Source organism: Cervus canadensis, chromosome 19 (genome assembly GCF_019320065.1).
Source record: "Cervus canadensis isolate Bull #8, Minnesota chromosome 19, ASM1932006v1, whole genome shotgun sequence".
Classification (NCBI taxonomy): domain Eukaryota; kingdom Metazoa; phylum Chordata; class Mammalia; order Artiodactyla; family Cervidae; genus Cervus; species Cervus canadensis.
Window position 1 is genome coordinate 34,845,055 of NC_057404.1, and position 13,908 is coordinate 34,858,962.

Consider the following 13,908-nt stretch of genomic DNA (forward strand, 5'->3'; position numbering starts at 1 on the left):
AGAAATGGAAAGAAGAGGTATAATCCACTGGCTGTTATGAAAAAAAAAAACTGTCTTGGAAATAATATAATGTTTAAACAAGGAAAGAACAGTAGAGTATATGCTGATCTATTCATTTGTAGACTATTAAAAATATATTTAAAATCATGATTTTAAAAAAGCATGCAGCTGTGTGAGAATGAGAAAGGTTGGAATAAAAGCACTTTATGTAATGTGTGATCTCAGCTCTGTAAAATGTATTTTAGAAAAGGGAAAGTGATGTTCCATTCAACATTTCAATTTATTAACATACACTTTTAAAAGGCATGGGGTGAAAAATTGCTGAGGTGTTGAAATGGGGGACTGAATGAGAAGAAGAAGCAAAGACAAGTTCAATTGGTTCTCTATATTCCTTGGCTCTATGGCTGTTTACACATTACATTCGCTTCTTATGCTACATATAGATCTTCGGTCAATCAAACTGTTTTTTTTTTCCCTTTTCTGTGTTCACAGACTATTCTATCTGGTCCAAAAGAGTGCCTGGACATGCACAGGGGAGTCCAATAACCCTCTCATAACTGATGGGTCCAAACCCCTTACTACTATTGATTAATAAATACCAAACTTGAAGCAAATATTATGGGTCACTAACTTTAGTTCACTATTTAAGAGCTTTATGGAGCTTATTCTCTATAAGCAGATAACTAAACGAACTGAAAACTGAATAATACTAAAAGGCACTACTTTAATCCTACCTTAAAAAGACACATGATGAAGCTATGTGGAGTGAATACCTTATAAATACCTTGACCCTGAAGACTCTGTAAAAAAGAATTAATAAATGAAGATTTGATGTCTAATATCATGTCCTCTGATCATCTAATTTCATATTCTGAAGTACCGCTTCCTGTAGGAAATTGGAACTGAACCAACTGATATGTTTTCTAATTAATTTGTCCTTTTAAAGTGTGATGACAACAGTGAGAGCTTTTGGCTTAATGCTGCCTTCTGAAGTGCCATGAAAAAGAAGGTCAATGGCAATTGTAAGTTATGCCTCGGCAGAAAGTTGTGAGTGCAATATTTCTAGAGGAAGTGTTTTCAGAGTTGGCTAGAGGAAGATAAACAGTTTCGATGATCTTGACTGAAGTAATGTTTGTTTTAGATTGAAAGTAACAATAGATTTGGATTAGATAGGATACATTTAACTTTTCAGGCCTAATGAAAACAAATAATAAAGATCTTGGTACAAGAATAGGTTTCCCAGATCTACCTCTGTAACGTAAACACCTTTAGGAATTACCTGAGTTGGGGATAATAAGGTGACCCCCAAGGGAGTTGAAGGTGCCAAACGCAGTGCAGGAGGGGTCTGTCTGCCGTGCTAGACTCTGATTCTTCAGGTTGAGGGCCTCATTCTCCAACAAGGATTGGGTCATCTGAGGGGACAGTTTTGATGCAAACTCAGAGAGGTCATCTTGGGGCGTGACAGCACCTGAGGTATTGTACACTTTGATCTTCAGGTTAGGCAGTGGATCCAGAATTGGAGAGTTGGTCATTGGGATTTTGTCTGAGACATCATGCAAGGCATAAACAGGTCCTCTGTACATAGCCGCGGCTGATGTGAGGTCTGGGGGCACTGCCAGGAGATCTGAGTCAGAAAGAGAAAGGACGCCCATTTGCATTCTTCATTCAGACAACTTAGACTCTCCCTGACACTTTCTGAGCCAACAGCAAAGCAATTCAACAAATATTAGAGATGGACAGACACTAGGGTTCTACTGAAAATGGCAATTAGATAGCTGGAATCTGTTTAATTATTGGCTACAAATAGACAGACAAGTTCATTCTATATTTTGCCTTGAAGATTACTCATTGTTTCTATGGTACTCAGCTAATTCAACAGACTGAATCTGTAGACACTTGTGTTCCTCACTAGGTGACTAGGGAGTAGTTTCTCTCATCTATACGGGATCTGGGTTCACTTGTAGACCACTGTATTCAGAGCAATACAAGATGCCTTGTTAACAGGAGGAAAAAAAGGGAACATAAGAAATCTATCAACCAATCTTTGTACTCTTCTCAAATAAAACTTTATGACAGAGAAACCTGTTACAAAAGGGAAAAAAGAGATCTGTGCACCTTGTCAACTCTAACGACTTATATGAAGGAAATTAACATAATAATCAACAAAACAGATGAAAATCTTTGTCTTCATGGTGCTTATGTTTCAGCTGATGTGGTTTCATTGATTTTGAAGACATAGGGAGGCTGCTTACATGCCTAAGTCCACGTATGAAGTGCAATGTCAACTGACCTTGTCTTGCTGCCTTGATGTTCACAGGCTGAAAGCCTCCATTGAGTGCAGAAGAGTCAATAATATCAGACTCAAAGTCACGATGATTCTTCCTATACACAAAGAGGGCCACAACTACAGAAATGGCCAGGCAAACTATCACAGCTATCACAATGCCGACATACAGAGCAACATCGTCTGAATCGGGAGCAGCTGAAGGGGAAAAGGAAACATGGAATTCGGTGGTTAGAGAAACTTCTCACAGTACATATATGTGTTGCTATAATTTCTCTCAGACAGTTATTGCCTTTTTTATAGGTTAATTTCAAATCTATTTCAAAAGCTATTTAAAACAACTGTGGCCTTTCAATGGAAAATTATCTTGCATTTTCTTCCTTTCTCACTCTGCATCTATTCACTCACTAATCTATCTCAAATTGGGCAACATAACAGACCATTTACTACAAGGCGTAAAAGGAAACTGGAGCTAAAAACATCTCAACCCATAGGAAAAAGAAAAAAAAAGCAACACTTTATTACTAATTTCAGGTGGAGAAGTTTGGAAGGCAGCTTTGAATTCACTGATAGTTCTTTAAAAACAAACATAAACACTCTGTTAGAAACATCTGTCATTTACTGAATCTGTATATTTATTGCACCAGAATATTGTTCTAAGTATTACTCCCAGTCACAAAATTACTTTCCACAGCACTCTTCTCACTTTCCCCTAAATCAGTGAAGGGGTGAGTGGGAACGATGGAAGGCAAGGCAAGGCAAGGCAAACATTGGGAGCAAACATGCTGGGTTTGAAAGGTACACTTTCAGAAGACCCAGGTCTGGGGAGCAGAGGTTAATGCTGATAACTCCAGGCTTTTGCTACAGATTCAGTATTACCTCTGAGAACACTTGAGTTTCTCACGGGTTCTTGTCAGAGATTTACATGTGAGCCACTCATTACTGGAATAAAATATAGCTCTATGCTGTACTGAGTAAGATAAAGGCCTGGTTCAGTGATCAGAAAGGTCAGACTACCCCCAAAAGGCAATTAAGCATTTGATTAACATGGTGTGAGGTCAGCTGGGAGGTCTGTCTCTGGGTAGAGCAAGAAGAAAATTCCTATAAATGTTGCATGTTGCCTTAGTGGCATAGAGCATGCTCTGATCCAATGGCAAATGGTGATAAAAGTTGATAACTGAACCAACAAAATTAAAGCTTTCCTGAATCCTTGAGACATCTTAACGCCTCTATTATTTTTAGTTTTCTGTGACTCACAAAAATGGCCAGCAAAATTAACCAAATCTGTCTGCTCACTGTGAAAGATGATTAAACTGGTGCTTCAGAAGGTCAAGAAAAGCCTTTTTATGTTCAACTTTATATACAAGGGCATTTTTATTTTGCAGGAAGAGAATTTTCAGGTTTGCAGGTCTCCTGGCCTCCTAAAGTCAAGGAACTACTCCTCTCTCCTAAGACTCACAGTCACACGGTTTATATGTTGAAATGACTCGTCTCTTGCCGTGTATCTGTAACACACTGACAGTAAAACAGCATTCCCTATGGGAAATCGCTCCATTTCTTTCAGGATTTTGTTTAAATGTACTATATGTGAAAGTATTTGTTTCCTTTTTAAATAATTGTCTTTTACCAAAGTTTCTAGACTCTCTGCTCAAGCATCAATCAAGTCAACACTGGCAGATCTTTTCAGGAAACCAGTGATGTACCAAACCCTCCCGGCACTGTGAGCACTGCCTTCAGAGCGCTGTTTCATTTTGCTGCTGGGTTACATGTGAGGCCCTAGAGCAGTGCTCTGAACTCCGGTCAGAATACTCTATCTAAATCCTTAATGTTTTGCTTTACCAGGCTGTAATTACTTACTCAACATTCATGATCTCTAACTCAGTGGATCTGCATTTTCTCAACTCTTTACTTTTTAGCATTTGAAACTTGCCCTTTATTTAGATCCACATATTTCATGGTAAGTTTTGTCAGCTACTGGGACTTAAGCTTTGAATGTTAGACTGATAGATTTTAAAGCTGGCAGAGACTTGAAATGACCCTTTCTTCTTTTCAGCAGTGAAAATCTAATTTGTTTTTCATGTTGGAATATATTAGGCGCCGATTTCCTGTGTGCACATCTGTGATCCAAGGAAAGGTAAACTTGAACTGGGGGCAATAACGTTAAATGATTATTCAGCAACATAAAAACCAAACATCAAACTTACAAGAAAATCCATATTCATTCTGGGTTCTCTGCTCAGTTGAAATAGGATAAATGAAACCTTGAAAAAGAAACAAAAAATGAAACAAAAATGGGAACAAAATCAAATTAATGAGGGAAACAAAATGAGAAGCATGAAAAATGGCTTAATTAAAATAAAAGGAGAAGAAACCTGGGTCCTTTAAAATTCTGGTTCAGTACAGAATTATGATTTTGCATCTCCTGTCTGCTCTGGAGCCTCACTAAGAATTAATAAGGAGGCAGATTGAATTTCAGAGCAAAAACTAGTCTCGAGTCACTAACTTTGGAGTGCTTAAAGTCTTTCTTTTATTGAGCATAAACTCTAATGGATCTAATTTATTTCAGACATCAAGGGTTATTAGCATAAGGAAAATCTTTTTTCCTTATCCCTGCCATATGCCTTAATTCCCAGGACATATTCAGTACGGCTCTAAACAGTTTTTTTTTTTTTTCTCTTTTATTTAATCATAACAGCTTGCTCTCAGTCTAATAGAACTAAAGAAGGCCTGTCGTCATTGGTCAAAGGTTAAATACCCATTTACTGAGCTGAGCAGACCAACTCTCCTCCTTCCATCTCAAGTCTACTTTTTGGATTTTCAGTTGTTGACCCTCCATCTAACAGGAATCCAATAGGTTTTGCCCAGGGGCTGAGCAGTTTGTCAATGCAATGGAAACTGGATGCTTTTTATTTGAAATCATTCAAAAATCAATAGAGCCTAGAGACTATAAGGTTGTTTATTTTAGGGCTTCAGAGGAATAGTGTAAATTGGGAAAAATAAAAACCTCATCCCAATAGTGACTGCAGAGATCAACAATAGCAGTTTTCCTTTTCTTTCTTTTTAGCGTAATCCAAGGTAGGAAACTGATGATAATGATGATGATTGATGATGATAATAAATAATAGCCATAATGTGAAGTAGACGATTGTGAGAAAATATTTCTTAAATGGGGAACATAAAACTTTTTGAAATGAAAATCTATGGAAAAGTTTAAGGTATCACCTATCTAGCACCCACAGATTCCTAATATTTAATATTCTGCAACATGAATTAATCAAATAATACAGCATCATTTGAATTAACCAAACGAGGATGAATAAGAACCATGTGAGTTAAACTTTCCTAGTACTACTCAAGGACAAAAAAATGCAGAGAAACTGCAAGAATCACAATTAATTGGTTCAAAATAAAGGTCTGTCTGTAATGCTTTAACACTGAAGGTAGCTCTAAATTGTGCCTCATGTAGACCTTCTGTAGTTTGCAGAACACACAGTTCTTATAAGCTATTTACTTATTTGGGGAACTAATTCAGGAGGAACATGCAGTGCTACCTTAATGAAAGAGAGCTTTGCTGTAGCACAGACAGGTTTGCTCTGAATTAATTTTTAATGCTTTATTTTAGAGCAATGATTGCAACCTCCTACTCAGTTTTATAAATATTATATTCCTTATTCCAGTTGTTGGAGTCCATGTATTAGGTTTGATTTTCATCTTTAAACACTCTGTCTGGTAATAACCTTTTTCCATTTGTATTCTGTGAACTCAATAAAAGGACATCTGGGACATATATGAGCACAGGAAAAAAGGTTATTTTTGAAACCCAAAGACTTAAGCCAATATAATTTCACAGCTAGTATAGGAGACCAGATAAGTGATGTCACTGCTGTAGGAGACGATTTTAAGCTGGGTGATGTCAAAAGATTTTTTTTTTTTTTTTTGGCAGATGTGAGGGCCAGGAAAGAAGTATAAAATAGGATATTTGGGGATAGTTTGATGTTTACCCTGAAATTTTTGATAAGAATAGTGTGAGCCTGCTGGAATAAACAGAAGATCTGTATAAAAAGGAGAAGCCTATCTCTGGAGAGATATAAAGTGGTCTGAAAGTTCACCCTGTGAAGCAGCCCTAGGTTTTCCTTGGCTTTCACCTACTTCCCAACAGAATTCCTGTTGTTGATAGGCAGATCACGGAATAATAAAAAGAAAATTGATAATTTCATTTTAGTTTCTACTTTCCCATGTTTAATTAGATCTGGACCACTCAATATAAACTTTTGTGCCTTGTGGCAATTTACCTCAGACTTACATGTCCAGGCACAGAACTGGAATCCATTAATTCATTCAGTCACCTAACAAATACTCTTGACCCTACTGTATGCTGGGTTCTATTCTAGGCAGAGGTACAGTGACAAGATGAGAAAAGTCACTGCTTTCATGCTTGTTTAACAGAAAACAAACAAGTAAACAAAATAATCAAGGTCATTTCAAACGCTGAAAAGTCCTCTTGGAAAATAAAGTAAAATGCAATGTGATTGGAGATAAAAGAATGACTAACTGAGGGAATCAGGGAAGAATTTTCTGCTGTAATGAAATTTACACTGAAGCTTGAACAATGAGAAAGAATCGGCCAGATAAAGATCTGTGGAGAACATGGTCCATGAAGAGTGACAGCAGATGCAAAAATCCTGATATAAAAAGGAAGTGGTTAGATGTCAGTGAGTGGAAAGAGGAAGGAGGGAACCTCAGAGGGAAGAGCAGCAGCCAGATCTCGTAGGCCTGATGGTCCACGATGAGGTGCTTCAATTTTATTCTAAATGAAATGCAAATCCTGTCATCAAACCTAATCCTGAAAAGATCACTTTGGCTTCTCTATAGATAATGGAGAGCAAAGGGAGAGAAGTGACAGGACTTTATGGATGGTTGCTATAAAATATGGCCTGGAAGATGTCTATCCATAGGTATGTTGATATATTTAATGATGCGCTTGCATTTGAGCTTGTTCTAAGATAAAATAAAAAATATAAAAGTCTCAGTATTAGCTATTCCTCATAGTCGATAGAGACCAATCTAGCCAAACTGCTATTTTCCTACATGGGAAATTTTATTTTTTTATTTTATTTTTTATTTATTTTTTATTTTTTTTTCCTACATGGGAAATTTTAAAACAGCCAAGTAGTAAGTGTACTCATCAATGGTTCAACACCCCATCTTACTGGTATGGAAACACTGATAAAGAATTTTGAAAGGCAACTCTGCAAAACTTTTCTCCATCTTTTTCAAAACACTTCTGCAACTACACAACTAAAACATCACTTAGGAAGCTGGGTATCAGAAAAGAAGGGGATTACTGTTCTATCCCCTAAATGAAAGGAACACCGAATCACTTTCTAGAGTTTGTTTTTATACTTCTCCATCTGATCCGTCTCTCATGGAACAAGAGGGAACATTTTCTTCAGCTAATGAGATGATCCTGCTGAGAGCAGTCCTAGCAATAATGAAAAATCGCATCTCTGGCAGAACACAGTACAAAATAATTGTTTTCAGTGTCACTATCAACAGCCTGGTTCATAAGTTAGGGATTTCAGTTAACTTTCTTACTACTTGAAAGGCAAGTCAGTTGAAAAAGCACCTCGGCTGTTGGCCAAAGCAGTGAAACTGAGTTTTTTAGTCTCATGGACTTCAGCTGGAATCCTAGCCCTGTCAATTTCTTAACGATGAGAGCTTGATCAAACTCCCTCATTTCTCTAAGCATCAGCTTCCTAATCTGTGTAAGGGACTATGAATATGCATTTCCATGTAGTTGTGGAAAGGATAAAGGAGATTTATACAGTGCTCATGCATTGTGCAAGTGCATAAAGCTGCTTCAGTCATGTCTGACTCTTTGTGACCCTATGGACTTTAGCCCGCCAAGGGCTCCTCTATCCATGGGAGTCTCCAGACATGAACACTGGAGTGGGTTGCCATGCCCTTCTCCAGGGGACCTTCCCAATCCAGGCTTTAGTAGCAAGTTTCAGAAACAAATTCCCAAGACCAGAGGGCAACTTGATGCTAAAATGATTTCTCAACCAGTGGTAGTTCTGCTTGTCAAGGGGATGTCTGGAAGTAGGTAGAGGAGGTGTTTTTTGCTTGTCCTAATGATTAGGTGGTTGTTTGTTGGCATTTAGTGAGTGAGGGCCAAGGGTATTTAATGTCCTGCAATGGGAGGAACAGTCAAGTCATGGAAGAACTAACTGGAACAAAATGAACCTCCATTGACAACACCTTTCAAAGCCACCTCCCATGGACCGATAGAAGGGATACAGAGCAGTAGTGGGCTGCTCTTAAATGGTCAGTGAAATGCTTCTCATGCTAGGAAGCTAGATCATAACTGCTCAAAACATCCATTTAAGAGAATATCTAGCTTAACTTTTTTTCAGAGGAGGAAAATCAGTTCCCAAAATGGGAAGTGGTATTTCAAAGTTACAGAAAGTTTTTGACAGGCAAATTGGGTTTCTATCCTTCTGTGAGAAAAGCTGACAGCATGCAGGTTTTGCACTATTCAGTTTTGGTAGGCCCCATTTGCAGTCCTGTTGGCTGAGGATCTGGATTGCTAACATAATAACAATGTTCTGGTGGATGGTGGCTAAATGACTTAAGGAATGACTTTTTCTAATTTTCACAAAGTCATCCTTCAAACTACAGATGGGATTTACCCATATTTTTCAGCTAATGTACAACTGTTATATAAGGAGAGCCTTTGTCCTAAAAAGGCAAATGAACTTTCCTCCGTTTTATACAGCAGTGAGTAATATCAAGTTATCCTTAAGTACATGGCTCATAACTGTGCAATAATAAGCCTGAACATAGCCTATTTAGTGGGTTTATAGTTGGGAAATCTCCTGGGAACAACACCAGGAATTATAATACATAAATCTTCATTTCCCCAATCAACACCAACTACATTGATATTTCTAGTCATTTTAAATTTTCAAGAGATATGAATAATAGACAACAGTCAAAATGATCATGATTTTATGATTAAATTTTTAAAAGATAATACAAACTTTTAAAAATAGTATTCTAATAGAAAAGTTATCAAGCAAATAAGCTGCTGTGAGAAATGTTAAAAGTTCTGAGCATTAATAGCCAGGTATATTTTGCTCAAAACCAAGTCTATGCCCTTACTAACTTGCAAACCCCCAGGATGTTAGAGTTAAAATAGATCATTGATTTGAATTTCTTCTTCTAACCCCTTTGTACTCACAGACCCAGGAGTCAGAGCATAGACTGATGAAGGGACTTGTCCAACATCACGAAGTTGGTAAAACATTAAAGCCAGGGACAGATTCCAGCTCTTAGGCTACAGACCTGTCATTTTTATATGTACTGTCTGATGAATAGATTTAAATAAGGATAGACAAGGAAATAACAGAAACGGGTTTGATATGTTCATGGCTTAATATGCAATTCAATTATTGAATGAAGTAATGCTAATTATTTAGACTAGAGAATACCTCTACATTTGAAATGTTATCAGTGATTGTCATGAGAAAGTTAAAACAACAGAGATTTTCACCCCTAAAGAAAACAACATCCAAATAGTGTCTTTTGTTTAAAGTGTAGGATAAGCAAAGACGTGCTCCAAACTTGGACATCTCTACTCTAAGGTAACCGGAGAGCTATGCTAACATAATGCAGGTGTTAATGTATGATAATCACATTGTATTTGGCATAGAACCTACCACAAATGTAAATATTTAAAAGGGAAACATTGTTTCTCTCAAAAAATGATGCCTACATTTTTGGTAACAGAAAAAAAGGAATAAACATCACAAAACTGGAGGAACACTACACATAAGAAGAAAACCACATTTTAAAACAATAAAAGCTGACAACCTCTTGCTTTCAGCCTCCAAGAGACCACATGGAGAAAGGCTTATTTCAAAATTAGACAGATTTGGGTTCATATATTGTCTCTCACACTAACCTGTGGGCGCTGGGTGGGCTGTTTCAATTTTATGCCTCAGTTTCTTCCTTTCCAGGTTAGAGCTATTATTAGGGGAATATCAGAATTTCTGTTTGTAAGATTATTTTCTGTACTTTTTGAGTTTTATTAAATTGAACACAGGTCAATTTTGCTCCAGTTTGGCCACATCTAACACAGTAGATTGGACTTAGAAGCAACTAATGCCACGGCCTTAAGTAGAAAGTGAATAAAATTAAAATTATATCTGTGGCTCCTTTAAACTAAACATATAGAAATATACACATACATGACACAATAATTTTTACATTCTCCAAAGTTTGTGAGCCATTGAGCCAGATGTAAGGAAGACATAAAAGGAAAGTATATATCAGTAGATGTCTTGGAATTAACTGTTTCTTTAGATTAGTTACCAAGTTTGGAGCCAAAGGGAGACAGGTGGAGTTTTTAAAGGTGTTCCTGCTTGCCTTCAAGGTTACTCGTTATATTTCTGTATGGACCTTAATAAATATTTTATTTCAGTATGGACCTGCATCTACAACCTTAATAAACAGATTTTATGATATGGTTAGGATTAAATAATTATTGAGATATAGTTCACAGCTTACATGGGGAATAGTATATAAGTTATGAATATGACATAACAATTTTAGTCTATAAAAGCATTGTGTTGTATAAAAGTCCATGTTTTTTAAATCATTAAGCTTTCGATCAGTTTTCACAAATTTATCTATCTGAAGTACAACAGATCACTTCAGAAGATCTGTCCTCATTTTTATGATCCGAGCATTAGAAGAATCTCAGTTCTCCATGGATTTTACGCTCTTCTTGATCTGGTTGCCTGCGTCTTTTTTTCTGCAAGTGACCTCACACTAAGCCAACATATCTGATTTCTCTCACCAATTTCATTTCTTCTGATGCAAATATTCTTATTAAAAACCTCAAGGACCATTCTAAATAAACATGTCCAGATTTTTTTTTTTTCCCTTTTAGGTTGGCTCTTATCTAGCCACCCCATCAAGACTGCACTAATGATGTCAAAGGTCAGGTCTGTCAAAGACACTCATGGTCATTTATTATAATTTACCACTCTTCTGAGGGTTTATTTATTGACAGGAGCTTAAGGAACTCCAAATAAATGAATACATAAATCCTAGGACATGACTACAAAAATTGAAAAGAACATTTGCTTATCGCTGATGTCAGTTATCTAAATTGCTGTGGTAATTTGTGCTCCAGTCTTCACAGGACCGTCTGCCATGCTTCACTAACTGATCCACAGCTCTGTTCCTAGCGCTGACAATCATGCCCCTCTGAGAATGAACAGCAGGGAATGAACATCTCAGATACAGAAGCCTTATCTCATGATCCACAGAAAGTGATGAATAAATATCCAAAATTTAACTAAACAGTTGAGCAAAATCAGACTCCTAAATCAACTGCCCGAGAGCTGTCAATTGGTATTTTCTATCTGATGTGCACCCTCAGAAAAAGGATACGTTATTAAATCCAAAGGCAGTGATATAATTCAATCCATAGTAGTTAAAGACATCTGATAGAAAAAGTCATGCAAAGGCCTGAAGTAAAGAGGCCGATTCCTAGCATCCATCACCCTACCTACTGGATTTTTAGGCAAAAAGAAACACTCCAAAGCACAGGCCCTGCCCCGCTGTAGTCTTGAGGAAATCCGTGCTTTGCTGCAGTTGTGAAAGGTGGTAACTTTCTCCATCCCCTCTGAGTCTCCTTTGGCTCCTTGAAGCTGAAGCCCTTGCACTTGTCCTCTCACAACAATCTGTCCAGGGCGCCATAGGTTTTCATCAGGTTTCTGTGGGCTAAAGTTCCTAACCACATCCCTACTTTCAAAAGCAGGAAAATGTTTTACCAGAAAGGAAGAAAGCAAAAGTAAACCACACTCATTATACCAGCGAAAGCAGAGCACTGTGTTGGGCAGCCAGTCCATGGACAGAATATTTATTTGCCAGCTGGGACACTATGCATATCAAAGACTATACAAATACAGCTATGACATCAACATCTTCCAAACTACAGATAAAAGCACTCACTGTCTGACACTCACAATTATACTTTTCCTATCAAACTGCTGTGTTGACTAGAATTTCACTGGATACTGACTTGCACCTTCTCAAATGCCTACCATGGTGGTTATAAACACATCGTGCTAAAGACAAGAACAGACTGTGTGCAAAGTAAATGATTTCCTCACATTAAATACATTAAATCCCCCTGGGATTCTGGGGGTTCTGGTATGCAGTGAGTCCACACTACATTTACACATAGAGTTCTGCCACTTCCTCTATATGTGAGAATTAATGGAAGAGCAGGGTGACATGTAAATTTTTTAATGAGTAGAAAGTGCTAAATTTGCAGACTGCATAACATTTTAATTTCCCAAAGTCAGGAAGTTCACTGATGCAGACACAATTCCAGGCAGTTCTTGTTTGTAAATTGCAATTTCTAATTTGTCTGCTGTGGCATAAACCTTCTTCAGCAAGAAGTAATAATTCTAAATTCAGATGTGAACTCTCACATATCCCAATGTGGGACTCCAATCTTCAAATAGGATTAAACACCAAAGTCTATAGGAATAGCTGCAGCAATGTAATAATCTAATTGAATGTATTCATAAATATATATAAAGCACCATTTCTGGATCAAGTCACATACATATTCCCTTGACTGCTATTTTCAAAAGCAAAAGGTAAGCACGGATTAAACTATTTTATGCCAAGTTGACAAAGTCGGTCTTACTACAAGTCATTATAAAGATTATAAAAGTTAAGTTTTCAGGTCTGGGTTATACAACGGTGTGTAGTGTTAGTCACTCAGTCGTGTCTGACTCTGAGACCCCATGGACTGTAGTCTGCCAGGCTCCTCTGTCCATGGAATTCTCCAGGCAAGAATACTGGAGTGGGTAGCCATTTCCTTCTCCAGGATACAACTGTATTTCAATATAAATGGTAAATATGCTTATTGGCTCAACATTTTTGGAGATTGTCTTAAGTGCCCTTTTTTTTTTTTTTCTTTTGTACCTCTTTCCTTCTGGGTCTACAGTGTTCTCTCTCTCCAGAACCATTTTATATAAATCCTATCTCAAAACTATGTGGCAAAACCAGAAGCTACTTTCATATAGTCTTAGTGAAAGTTGCTCAGTCGTGTCTGACTCTTTGCGACCCCATGGACTATACGGTCCATAGAATTCTCCAGGCCACAATACTGGAGTGGGTAGCCGTTCCTTTCTCCAGGGGGTCTTCCCAACTCAGGGATCGAACTCAGGTCTCCCGCATTGCAGGAGGATTCTTTACCATCTGAGCCACAAGGGAAGCCCAAGAAAAATGGACTGGGTAGCCTATCCCTTCTCCAGCGGATCTTCCCAACCCAGGAATCAAACCAGTGTCTCCTGCATTGCAGGAGGATTCTTTACCAACTGAGCTATGAGGGAAGCCTTTCATATAGTCTTAGAGATAATATAAAGACAACTAAGGGCTTCCCTGATGGCTCAGTAGGTAAAGAGATCAGTTCAGTTGCTCAGTCGTGTCCAACACTTTGTGACCCCAAGAACCGCAGCACACCAGGCCTCCCTGTCCATCACCAACTCCTGGAGTCTACCTAAACCCATGTCCATTAAGTCTGTGATACCATCCTC

The 13,908-nt window shown here is 37.7% G+C and overlaps 1 protein-coding gene across 2 annotated transcripts in view; it reads right to left on the reverse strand.

Annotated features, from left to right (window-relative positions):
- UNC5C (unc-5 netrin receptor C) overlaps positions 1-13,908 on the reverse strand; it is a 395,140-nt gene that overhangs the window by 44,659 nt on the left and 336,573 nt on the right. Inside the window, exons 8-10 of one of the 2 annotated variants that reach the window (XM_043438626.1) lie at positions 4,489-4,545; positions 2,291-2,482; positions 1,280-1,624 (exon numbers count right to left, since the gene is read on the reverse strand). In XM_043438626.1, coding sequence (XP_043294561.1) covers positions 1,280-1,624; positions 2,291-2,482; positions 4,489-4,545 — 594 coding nt within the window. The remainder of the gene's footprint in view (positions 1-1,279; positions 1,625-2,290; positions 2,483-4,488; positions 4,546-13,908) is intronic. The other variant, XM_043438628.1, reaches the window with a different exon arrangement.